At 38.0% G+C, this 14,071-nt stretch overlaps 1 protein-coding gene across 1 annotated transcript in view; it reads right to left on the minus strand.

Annotated features, from left to right (window-relative positions):
• Positions 1–762: 762 nt before the first annotated feature.
• The window catches only part of mesh (sushi domain containing 2 mesh), a 251,344-nt gene continuing 238,035 nt past the window's right edge, over positions 763–14,071 (minus strand). Inside the window, exon 20 of the mRNA XM_090380389.1 lies at positions 763–914. Within this exon, the coding sequence (XP_090236515.1) occupies positions 827–914 (88 nt within the window). The 3' untranslated portion in view covers positions 763–826. The remainder of the gene's footprint in view (positions 915–14,071) is intronic.

A 14,071-nucleotide genomic window follows, 5' to 3' on the forward strand; every position in this document is an offset into this window, starting at 1 on the left:
TTCTAACAAAGCATCAGTCATTCAAGTTATCAAATATTTTTTACATTTTTATTCAAATATTGTTATAAGCAAAAGTAAAACAGCACTTCAAAATATGACCTTTATCACTATACTTTCTATGAACAAGAAATAAAAAGCTCTTAAATACAAAATGGGGATGAAAGAAAAAAAAGGAATAAAAAAAAATGTGTGTACCATGTATGCACGAAAGATGTTTTATTTTATATGAAAACATCTTTGAGAAAAATAATTTAAATTTTTAAAATCGAACAGCTAGAACCGAAGTTATGAACAATGTAACATATTATGCTTATCATGCCCACTACTTACTCTACCTAATCAGTGTTAGTGACTGAGTTACCGTCATTTAGGAAGTGACGTCATTTCTGTCTTGCATTTTCGTTACCAATCGGTTTTACTTCAGTTCAAAATATTTAGTATATACAATGTAACATTTTATGTATACTATAATATAAAATTAGCATACAATAAAGAGTGTTACAGGCCACAAAGTTTCCACAATACTTTTATTATACAATTAATATTACAAAACTTTGATGAATAAACTTTGTACAATTTTCACCAGAATAAATTTAAAACAACAAAGGAACAACACAACTGAAATGCAGCAAAGTCCATAAGTAATTTCAATAATACAAGATAAAATGAAGTGACTGAGTGATGGAAATGTCACATAATAGATGAAAACATTGTCATGTTTCAGCTGGTAACCAGTGTTTAATCTTCACCTTGCAGGGCTTATTGTTCTAGTCAGTCTCTTTTGTTTATCGTAATTTGTACAGGGTTCATTATAAATATGTAATTGTTAAACATCGTGACTGTCAATCATGGGTTTCTTTGCAGGACTTTTCTCGGATGCAGTATTAATTTCTAGTACAGCACGAGAAGTATTCCTAAAAAGATAAAGCTGGTTTTAATAAATACATTTTTTATTTACTGTCATAGAGTGTATTTTATACAATTTAGTATAAGTGTGACATTTCATAAATATGTACTTAACATATCTGTAGTCAGTGATGGACTGAAAATATTTTAAGAAATAGCTTGCTCACAATTTTGAAACTTATTAATTTGAATGGACTCAAATTTTATATAACATTTATTTTAGATTTTATGAATAAGCAATTTCTTAATTTTCTTTTAACTATGCTTATCTGTTCTGATTCCATAACCATTTTTAACACAATTCTGCATTTAGCTGGTCTAATGGTTTTCTGAATATATTAGTTATCATTAGAACAACTGCATGTTAGGGTCATTAAACAAATGCATGCCAGGGTCATTAAACAACCATAACTGCACCTGCGTGCAGTCATGGTTGTTTGTGATGAATGTGATCCTGCAAACTGTGCAGCACAGTTTTGTAGTAAAGTCCTGTAATAGTTGTATGACGTGGCACAACATGCTAGTAAACCATTCCTTGAATAGCAAAAAAAAAGAGATGACCATAACCTTTCCTGCAGAAGTCACAACGTTTGCTTTTTTTTTTGATGGTCTGCCATTATCACCTTGTGCAAAACCTCACCATCTTAACTAACCATCCATTGCAGCTCCTGACAAACCTCCATGCAAACTTACTGTCACTCAGCTATGAGTAGTCTTGGAATCCAGTATGCACAAACATATGTCATACTTGCAAATGGTCATGGACAATACTGTGCCTTCTACCTACTGATAATCTCGACATCTTTGCTCAGTTGCATTACTGTCATATGATAATCTGTTCTTACAATTACAGAAGTGGTGTTTATGGTTTCTGTGGTGACAGCAGTGGTTGGAGCTCCAGGACCGCTGATTTTTTGATTGAATCATGTCCCTCTTTAAACATTCTAAAACAGCTCGCAGCTGATTTAGTAGTAATAGTAGTGGTATGTGATGCAAGCAAGCAAGTGTATGAGCTTATGCAGCATCAGCCAAAAAAAAAAAAAAAAAACACACCATTCCCTCCAAATGCCTGTCCAGTTCCTCCTTAAATTTATTTAACCTATCAACTTCCACAACGACAGATGGAAGTTTGCTCCAGCAATTAACCACCCGCTGGCTAAAGGCAAATTTCCACACATCTATTCTACATCTGTCTTTTCTTAATTTGAATTTATGCCTCCTTAGGTTCATAATCTGAACAAGTGGAAGGATCCCATCAGAATTCAGTGTGCTCAACCCATTCAAGGCCTTATACACCTCAATCAGATCACCACGCAGGTGCCTAGTCTCCAGCCACTGCAGTTTTCAGAACTTAAGCCTTTCTTGGTAAGAGGATCCCTTCATTCCCCTCACCAATCTTGTTGCCCTTCTCTGTACATGCTCAAGCAAATCTACATCCTTCCTAAAAAGAGGCCTCCAGACCTGTACGCAGTTCAAGGCGTGGCCTGACCATTGCCTTATACAGAGAGACAATCACCTCCTTTTCCCTGCTAGCAAAATTCCTATATATCATTGACAAAACCCCATGACCTGCCCTGGCAGCCTGTCTGCATTTAGAGTGTTTAAAGATGTAATACAAGAGTATGTTTAAATGCTATATGCAAGTGTAGAACCATAAGCCTCTTTTAACATTTTATATGCTTCAACTGATGTTTTCTTGAGACAAAACAAACTTTGAGAGTGCAGTATGCTGTTCCTCATATGCCCCATTCGTTGTTACATAGGTGAAATTGAACAGGCATAAACTTGACTGACTGCCAAGGTCCCCATGCGCACAAGTAAACTGCACTGTTGCTGTGTGATGCAGCTTGGTTTGGTCTTAAATTCCATAGCTCAGCCAAAAATAGCAAGCAGTATGGTTGTTCATGAAACCAGATCATTCTTTATTGAACAGCCCTCATAGATCTTGTTGAAGAAGCATACCCTGATATGTCATTAACCTGCCAGCGACTGTGGATTGAATCAATCCAAGGATTTTCAGAGCATTTGAAAACAAAGAAAGAATATTTCTGACTTTCTGAAAAAGTCATTGCCTTCAAACAAAACTATATTAAATTTCTTGTTAAATAATGTCACCTCTTTATTTGCTGTGACTACGCTGCAAAATGCAGTCAAAAATAATCAGCACTATTTTTTTTTAAGTCCTAGCAGCTTTGAAAGAAGTCATTATTTTGGAACTCCAACAGTTGTTTAGGAGCCAATTGTCATTATTTTGAAACTCCAACAGTTGTCTTGGCACAATAACTGTGACAAGCCATGCAGGAAAAGCAACTTTGCCATTCATCTAGAGTCGTTTGTTGAATGCAGCTGTCTCCATTTACAGCTTCAAGTGACAAATATCCGACCATTCTATTATAAAATCTATTTTACCAATATTGAACACTATTTACTTTTTGTGTTCATTTGGAGAGCAAGGGAGCATTAGTAAACAATTTAGAAAAACTTTTCATTCATTTAAGTAACAGTTTGTCTTTCACAAGGCATTATTTTGTTGAAAGAGTACATTAATTTTATAAAAAAATTAAATGAGACATTTTACAAACATTCTTAAAAATAACTAATGAATCTGAAATTTTATATTTTCAATGAGAACAGTATCCTTGACATTTGTTGTAAAAATTAATATCTATATGCTGCTGTGTCAGTTGTTTTTAAGAGTTGCATATTTAAAGATTTTATTAAAAAGAATGATCATACTTTTTTTTTAGTTTTATTAATCAGTGAGGAGGAAAAAACAAATAAGAAATATTGAAAAATGGCTGCAATATAAGAGTTTAAAATTTGGGGATTTACTCAACTTCTCACATGCTTAATATCGTTACAAAGTATTTGTGCCCTCTAGTAGGTTTAACCATCCTTTTCACATTTTCATCATCAGCAAACTTATTCATCAAACTTGAAATACTTCCATCAATATCAATCATAAATATTAAAAACAGTAAGGGTAACAATGCCAAACAAACAAAGAAGATGAAGTTGGATATACTATGGCAACAGAAGAAGAAATATTAACAGCATTTCAAGGGAAAAATTTGTAAGCAAAGTATGAAGTGAACAAAAAGAAAAAAGTTAAATTACAAAACCAGAAGCCACCTCAATACTGTTATTATATCTGCTAATTCTGAAAGGAATTCAAAAAATTATTTTTATTCCCTAACAGAAATGAATACTGTTATGAAACAGCAATACGACAGAATCTTTACTCAACAGAAACAATACAAGTGGGAAGGAATGAAATTAATTTGTTTAATTTAGTTATTAATATTTAATATATAAAGTTCATTGTTTAAATATCAAAATTTGCTTTGAACTCTTTATATTCAAAAGAAAATTGAATAGATTTTCATAAAATTTTCATCATATCCATGTCCTAATATCATCTAAATTAACACATATTGCTGGATTTGGGAATAAATTTGCTTGATTTTATGAAAATTTTACTAAACCGACTACCTTTTCTTTCTATTAATTGAAAATGAGGTGTTAATACACCAAAAATTAGCCAATTTTAGTTCCTTTTTTTTAAACGTATACGTATAATTTTTTAGAAATAGAGAAGTACATATGTAGCCAATATAATACCCAATGGCAACGGAAAAAATCATTAGTCTACCATTTCTTAATTCTGTATCACCAGATATTGGAGTGATCTTAAAGTACATCAATAGCCATCCCATGAACACAAAAGTAAGCATTTTAAAGAATATCAAAAGAAGGTTTCCAGATTATGACAAGCCAGATTTTCAGCAATTAAACGGGTAGAATTTACAGATCTTAAAAACAATAGTTTCCTTATTTTGTAACATGACTGGTATTGCATAGTCGGACAGGCTCCAGATTTTAACTTAAATATTTCAAAAAAGTATACTAATGCTGCATGACCTTTTTTATTGGTAAAATGCAATTTCTATTAATTTTATTTTATTTTATTATTTTATTTTAATAATAATTGAAAATTTTGCAAATGTTATTTTTTGTCCACTAAAAATACTAGTTATAATGAAAAATAAAAACGTTTATTAATTCTATTTAAAATTTCAAAAAATGTTGGTAGCATAAAATAAAAACACAAGATAATTAACATCTGCCAAATTTAGGTTTTTGAACATTTAGCATTAGCATTAGCAGAGGCATATGATGCAAGAAAGCAAGCTTATTCAGCATCAGCCAAAAAAAAAAAAAAAAAAACCCACTCCCATTTCACCCCTCCGTTCGTTTAAAGCTCAACCTGTCTAGTTGAGCTTTAAATTTGTTTAGGCTATCAACTTCAACAACAAGTGATGGAAGTCGGTTCCACCAACCAACCACCCGCTGGCCAAAGGCAAATTTCCACACATCTATCCGACATCCGTCCTTCCTCAATTTGAATTTATGCCCTCTGAGGTGATTATTCTGAGAAAGATGAAGAATCCCATTGGCATTGAGCATACTCAAACCATTCAAAGCCTTATACACCTCTATCAGATCACCTCGCCGGTGCCTAGTCTCCAAACTCTGTAATTTGCAAAACTTAAGCCTTTCTTCGTAAGAGCAACCCTTTGTTCCATTTACTAATCTTGTTGCCCTTCTCTGTACCCGTTCCAGCAGCTCTACATCCTTCTTGAAATGAGGCCTCCAGACCTGTATACAGTACTCAAGATGTGGCCTTACCATTGCCTTATACAAGGGAATAATCACCTCCTTATCCCCGCTAGAAAAATTCCTGTATATCATTGACAAGACACCATGAGCTACTCTTGCAGCTCGTCTGCACTGCTCAGAGAACTTCATATCTGCCTGCACAATTACCCCCAGGTCCTTTTCATTCTCCACCACTGTCAGTCTAGTACCGCAGAGTTGATACGTTGCTCTGGGGTTACTGTTTCCCATATGCAGAACTTTACATTTGTCGATGTTAAACCTCAATTGCCACCTCTCAGCCCATCTGTTCAACCTTTCCAGATCCTGTTGCAGCAGCATAGCGTCAGTATTGTCCTTAACGACCCTGCCAACCTTTGTATCATCTGCAAACTTGGACATTAAACTTTATATCCCATCATCAATATCATTCATAAACACCGAAAACAACAACGGACCCAACACTGAACCTTGAGGAACTCCACTAATAACATTAGTCCACGTTGAGCAGTGTCCATTGATTACCACTCTCTGTCTTCTGCCACTCAACCATCCCCTTATCCATAGCAGCAATTTGCCTCCAATGCCACACTGCTCCAATTTGTGCAGCAGTCTTCCATGTGCAACAGTATCAAAAGCCTTTCTAAGATCCAAATATATAATATCAAAGTTATTCCCTGCATCCAGTTCTTTTGTGACTACATCATAGTATCCAATCAAATTGGTCAGGCAAGACCTGCCCTTAACAAAACCATGCTGCGTCTGAGCTATAACTGAATTCTTGTCTAGATGATCCTGCAGTGCTTCTTTAACCAGTGCCTCCATTAATTTTCCTGGAACAGAAGTTAAACTAACAGGTCTATAATTACTTGTGTCAGCCTTTGATCCTCCTTTGTGAATTGGGGTTACATTTGCACATCTCCAGTCTATGGGTACCTCCCCTGAGTCCAAAGAAGCTCTCATAATTATGGCTAGGGGTTTGCATACTTCCTTTGCTGCCTCCTTTAATATAACTGGATAGATCCCATCCACCCCAGGTGCCTTTTTTATGTTTATCCTCAACAATCCCTCCACTTTCCTCTCAGTTATTACAAAATCATCCAGCTCACTGCCAATGTTTACTTTACCTACATCATTCTCCTTCCTGAATAACTCCTCATGCGTGAATGTAGATGAAAAATACTCATTTAGATTGTTAGCCACCTGAGCAGGATCCTCAACTGTTGAACCATCAATATCCAGTGGACCAATCTGATTCATCCCCTTCCTTTTCGAGTTCAAGTATGTAAAGAACTCTTTTCTGTTTTTCTTTGCATCCTTTGCCAAGGATTTTTCATAGTCTGCCTTTGCCTGCCTAATCTCCTTTGTGACTTGGTTACAGACCAAGTTATATCTATCATAGGCTTCCATGTCACCCATTAATTTGTATGTATCCCATGCATTTTTCTTCTCTGCCACATGTCTCATTAGTTCATCTGACAACCATTTAGGCCTAAACCTTGAACAATATTTCTTAGTTGGTATGTAAAGCCTGGTAGCCTCCAAGATTAGTTCCTTGAATGCTTCCCATTTTGAGTTTGCTGTTGGTAACATCATCAGTTGGTCCCACTGTATAGAATTTAAATACTGTCTCAGACCATCATAGTCACCTTTACGAAAACAAAAACCCTTCCCTTTACCTCTGATGGTAGTTACCTCCTTGAGTAAATCCCACTTCAACACACTGTGATCACTGCCACCTAGTGGTTCATTTATCTGCAAGTTCTTAATGCATGAAGAATCACTACTGATAATCAGATCAAGAGTATTGCTCCCTCTTGTTGCCTCACGAACATGCTGATGTAGAAAACAATCATCCAATAAATCCACAAAAGCCTTGCTAGTGTGCGAGTGACCAACCCACAAATTCCAGTCAATATCTGGGAAATTAAAGTCCCCCATTATAAGACTCTCTGATTTACTGGCCCACTCTATTTCCCTGTACAATATCTTATTATACTCATCAGAGTCATTAGGCCTATAGCACACTCCTACTCTCAATTTTGATTTCCCTATGCTTATGTCACACCAAACTGACTCGACACTGCCCTGTCCATCGATGTCGACTGGCTTCACTTCCTTGGACTTTATGTTTTTCTTAATTAATAGCATAACCCCTCCTCCCCTCCTGTCCTGTCTATCCTTTCTATACACATTGTATTCCCCAAATTCCAGTTCCGCATTACTTATATCTGTGTGACACCACGTCTCTGATATCCCAACAATATCTGCCTTTGATGTTTTGAGCAATACCTCAAATTCATCAAATTTATTTACCAAACTCCTAGCATTGGTGTACACGCAGGTATACATGCACCTGTTTCTATTCTTAGCTACTCTAACACAACCCATGTGTTTACTTGTACCGCAATGACTACCAGCAGTCTCTGAAATATCCTGCATCTTGTTTTTCAGACTTCTGCTCATTTCAATAGAAGCAGTGCAAGAATCACTTCCACCTCTGCCACTGGCTACTATTAATCTATTAGTCCTTGTATCCCCCCCCCAACTAGCAGTTTTCCGACCCACCTAACACTGCCTCGACAGCATCAGCAAAAATTCTTGCACCCTTTCTATTTAAGTGTATCCCATCCCTGTAGAAGCAATCTCTCCTGTTAACAAGTACAGTCCAGGCTGAAAAAAATTCTACCCCTTGAGCCTTGCACAATCCCTCCAGGGCCGAATTGATCGACAAGGCTCTCATCATATACTCCCTCCTATCGTGTCTGGGCAGAATTGCAGACACTTTCAAGTTCAACCCTAATTCACGGCTTTTTTTCAACAGTGACCTGTACTTGCTAAGTAATTCCGCCGGTCTCCTACTCTTAATATCATTAGTGCCAATGTGTACAACTATATCACCTTTTGTGCCCTTAAAAGATGATATCCGCTCTACAACGTCATCAACCTTTGCCCCTGGCAGACATACCCTGGTCCTATTCCACCTATCCTTTTTACAAAGTATGTTCCCCGTTTGATGAACCTAAATACTTTAAAATTAATGTACCAGGTGGTTATAAAATAAGTTTCCCTATTCAGGAGACCCTACTGTCAAAATGGTTAGAGACAGCACTGTGAAAATCGGTGGTATGTCATTTAAGGTATGGGGAAGCAATGTGTAGAATAAAAAAAATTAGTTCGAATTTCTGACACCAGGGGATGAATTGGCACTGTAAACATGAGATGGAATACTTAATTTAGGATTAGATTTTAATATCAGAACTTAGAAATCTACAGATATTGTTCTATGTGCTTTCCTTCACTTGAGATGACATTCTGAAAATGGAGGACTCTGTGTAACAGTTTTGCATAGCATCTCATTGGGGATGTTGGCTACATACTGTTTAATGCTTGCTTTAAAATTGACAAGCATCTGTATGCCGCCACAGTAAACTCTGTCTTTCAGATATCCCCATAGCCAGAAATCACAGGGATTGAGAGCTGGCAATCAGGCTGGCCAGAATTGCGGAAAGTCTAGAAATGATGCGATCATTTCCAAATGTTGATTGGAGTATTTCCTTCATTTGTTGACAAATGCGTGGAGGGGCAACATCTTGCATGAACACTACGGTCTCCAAGCATTGCCTTTCTTGCAGAGTGGGAATAATGTGATCTCTTAGAAGAGTGCAGTACAGTGCGCTAGTTACTGTACACTTTACGGGGCCATGAGGTGTAGACTCTTCAAAGAAAAATGGTCCAATTATAAACTCTGCTGTGAATCCACACTGTACTGTAATGTATAGCCTTTGTAGTGGTCTTTTGTGCAGAGCAGATGGAGGAGAAGTTCCTCATATTCATCGTTTTGTGCATTTAAATGCACAAATTTTACTCTTCACGGGACTTTACAGCCCCATGAAGATTGAAATGTGCTTCATCAGACCACAAGATCATTCGAGCCCATGTATTGTCAAGTTCCATATGAGCCAGAAATCATAGCCCCCAGTCTATTCATTGTTGCTGATCACAAGCCTTTAGTTCTTGCACTACATGAATTTTGTACGGGAATGATTGTAAAATTATTTGAAGCACTTTATGTACAGTAGACCAAGGAAGGTTCAAGTCTCTTGACACACCTCTGGCACTACTGACTGGTAGGGTTTCGCATTTGATCTGGAGGCCATTGCAACTGCCACTTCATCCACTACCTCCATTCCGATACATGGTCATCCCCTGCCTGGAATTAAACTTAACTCGCATCAAATTTCTGTATTAGTTTCCAAAGCCCTACTGACGTCAAAGATCTTTTACGCAAACCTTTAAGTTTCCAACATTCACATAGTGCTGCATTAGCATTACTATTATTCTGGTAGAACAGTTTTACTAAAAGAGCACGTTCCTTTTTTGTAAGAGCCATATGGTTACCAATGGTGGCGTTGGCCTATCTGCTTTTATCTTACAGGATGTCATTTGCGTAAGCAGCATGTCCTTGAAGTAAATTACAACTTTTACATTTTACATATGCGCAGCGCCATTTTCAACCAGTGGCAGAAATTTTAACCAATTTTTTTCTTCTACAAATCGCTTCCCCATACCTTAAATGACACCCACCAATTTTCACAGCGCTAACTCTAACCATTTTGACACTTATTTAGGAAAACTTACTTATATAGGGAAACTTATTTTATAGTCACCTGGTATTTCAGTGAGAAAAAAAAAAGTTGCTATTAATTCCTATACAGAGTGATTCACTACCAGTGCGACAAACTTGCAGGAGGTGTACGGGGCACAAAGACGAATCGGAATCACATAGCATTGTAGGATCTGAAATGCCTTCATCATGTGGTAGAGGACGTTGAACGGGAGGTCGCGTGAACAGCGATCCCGCTGGAAGTCAGCATTTGCGAACCGGTTCCTGAGGCAGTAGGATGGACGAGTATTCAAACGTTGAACTGGCCAACATGCACCTAGTGTATGGAGCTGCGGACTGTAACGGGCGCACCACTCTGCGCTTGTACCAGGAACGTTTCCAACACAGGCATACTCCTCATCATATGATTTTTGCACGTGTGCACAGAAGGTTACGTGAGACTGGTTGTTTCACGAGAGGTCCATGAATCGAGAGCGAATGATGAGGACGCCAGACAACGAGGAGAATGTCCTACGTCTTGCAGAAGGCAATCCGAGTACGAGTACTTGAGCGATAGGCCAACGATTGGGAATTTCCCAATCCACTGTATGGAGGATACTGTCAACAAACCAAATGAGTTCATACCATCTGCAACGCGTCCAATCATTGGAGCCTGCAGATTATCTTCTCCGGAGGACTTATGCTACTTGGTTTCTTCAACAGAAATGGTTCGCAAATGCTGACTTCCAGCGGGATCGCTGTTCACACGACCTCCCATTCAATATCCTCTACCGCATGACGAAGGCATTTTGGACCCTGCAATGCTATGTGATTCCGATTCGTCTTTGTGCCCCCTACACCTCCTGCAAGTTTGTCGCACTGGTAGTGAATCACCCTGTATATGTATTGAATATATAAACATGAAATAGTAAAAATAAATTATCTACCACCCCAGCAATGCTAAAGCTAGCCAGTCGGAAACCTTTCAAGGTCAAGGTTCGCACTTAAGAGGGTCGTTTAAATCCCTTATTTACTTAAATAATCAACTCCATAGTGACCTGTTGCTAAAACCTACAAGCTGGTATATATCTGCTAGTAGTTGTAATGAATTGCTTTAAAGCCCTCGCTCAAAATCAGAAAAACAAACTATACCACTTCTTGATAGGGGGGCAGCTTGATAGTATTTGACATAGAAAGCTCCATTCAGAAGGATGACTTAATTAATGAAATCTACACAGGAATCTTTATGAGACCATGGAGAAGGAGGATGCTTACAGTGAAATTAAGATCAAATACTACACTAAAACCAGGGCATATGATCGCTGAAATTGGATCACAGAAAATCTTCCAGAATCTGAAAACAATTAATTATTCAAGAGTCTTTCGAGGCTGGCCCTTACATAGGATAAGGGATTTTGTACCAGTGTTGAAATGTTATAACTGTTTAGCATATGGACACACACACACACACATATCAGCCAAATGTCTGAAGCAAAAACTGGTATGCGGCTACTTTGCAGAAATCAGCAACCTTTACAAAGAATGCTCCAATAATACTTTGCCACCAAAATGCACCAATTGTAAAGCCATCAACAAACCTAGTGACCACTCTGTGAGAGATGGATCATGCCTTGTTTACAAGAGAGCAGCTGAAATAATATGCAATAGCACCAATTATGAAAAGTAGGACAGTGTACTTACCATCATCCATACTTTCCATAGGCCAAATAAACGCACAAAAATCAACTTCAGTGGCATCTCGGCTTCATCTCCTCATGGAGGAATTAAATCTTGATCATCTTCAAAAGCCCTACTGCATCTGTAGTAGGGTCTCTGGTTATCCCCTAATGTACAGAAAAATTCAAACTAGACAACAGCACTGTCTCACAGCCATCATTGTCCACAATCTGGATCTACTCATCACTAGAACTGATTCCCTATGCTGCCCATATCTGACCAGGACAACTTTGGCCACATCACATTTTTCACAGCGTATTTCCAATTTGGCACAGATATACGGCCACACATTGCTTGTCTTAAGGAAGCCCTTGATCTCCTTGGAAATGCAGATGTTATCGTAGCTGTTTACTCAAATGCTCAAATCAACTCAATGGCATAATGCCATTACTGATGCCAGAGGAGACCTACTGGAGGAATTCATCGCCTCTCGTGGACTTGTAATAGCCAATTTAACGGGACAGCCAACTGCGTACAGCTTGTGAAATGGGGAATTTAATCTGAATATTATGCTATTAACCTCCCTCTCTCCTGTCAAAAGACTAAGGCACTGGCAAGTACACGACACTGCCACCACCATAATGCATAATGCCATCATCAATGCCAGAGGAGACCTACTAGAGGAATTCATCGCCTCTCGTGGACTTGTAATAGCCAACTTAACGGGACAGCCAACTACGTAGAGCTTGTGAAATGGGGAATCTAATCTGGATATTATGCTATTATCAAAGAACTTATCATGCAAGCTACTAGGCTTGACATACCAACTAAGAAATATTGTTCAAGGTTTAGGCCTAAATAGATGTCAGATGAACTAATGAGACATATGGCAGAGAAGAAAAATGCATGGGATACATATAAATGAATGGGTGACATGGAAGCCTATGACAGATATAAGTTGATCTATAACCAAGTCACAAAGGAGATTAGGCAGGCAAAGACAGATTATGAGAAATCCTTGGCAAAGGATGCAAAGAACAACAGAAAAGAGTTCTTTACCTATGTAAACTCTACAAGGAAAGGGATGTATCAGATTGGTCCACTGGATATTGATGGTTCAACAGTTGAGGGTCCTGCTCAGGTGGCTAACAAACAAAACAATTATTTTATATCTACATTCACACATGAGAAGTTATTCAGGAAGGGGAAATGCCAGCCAGAGGTGAAGTAAACTCTGGCAGTGATCTAGATGATCTTTTAATAACTGAGAGGAAAGGGGAGGAGAAATTGTTGAGGATAAACATAAAAAAGGCACCTGGGGTGGATGGGATCTATCCAGTTATATTAAAGGAGGCAGCAAAGGGAGTAAGCAAACCCTTAGCCATAATTATGAAAGCTTCTTTGGACTCAGGGGAGGTACCCATAGACTGGAGATGTGCAAATGTGACCCCAATTCACAAAGGAGGATCAAAGGCTGACACAAGTAATTATAGACGTGTGAGTTTAACTTCTGTTCCAGGAAAATTAATGGAGGCACTGGTTAAAGAAGCACTGCAGGATCATCTAGACAAGACTTCAGTTATAGCTCGGACACAGCATGGTTTTGTTAAGGGAAAGTCTTGCCTGACCAATTTGATTGGACACTATGATGCAGTCACAAAAGAACTGGATGCAAGGAATAATTTGATATTATATATTTGGATCTTAGAAAGGCTTTTGATACTGTTGCACATGGAAGACTGCTGCACAAATTGGAGCAGTGTGGCATTGGAAGCAAATTGCTGCTATGGATAAAGAGATGATTGAGGGAGAGAAGACAGAGAGTGTTAATCAATGGACACTGCTCATCGTGGACTAATGTTATTAGTGGAGTTCCTCAGAGTTCAGTGTTGGGTCCATTGTTGTTTTCTGTATTTAAAAATGATATTGATGATGGTATATCAAGCTTAATGTCCAAGTTTGCAGACGATACAAAGGTTGGCAGGATTATTAAGGACACTATTGATGCTATGCTGCTGCAACAGGATCTGGAAAGGTCGAGCAGATGGGCTGAGAGATGGCAAATGAAGTTTAACATTGACAAATGTAAAGTACTACATATGGGAAACAGTAACCTCAGAGCAACGTATCAATTCTGTGGTACTACATTGACAGTGGTAGAGAATGAAAAGGACCTGGGAAAAGGCCTGTGCAGGCAGATATGAAATTCTCTGAGCAGTGCAGACG

The sequence above is a fragment of the Mastigoproctus giganteus genome, chromosome 8 (assembly GCF_048544385.1).
Source record: "Mastigoproctus giganteus isolate SK-2022 chromosome 8, ASM4854438v1, whole genome shotgun sequence".
Lineage (NCBI taxonomy): Eukaryota > Metazoa > Arthropoda > Arachnida > Uropygi > Thelyphonidae > Mastigoproctus > Mastigoproctus giganteus.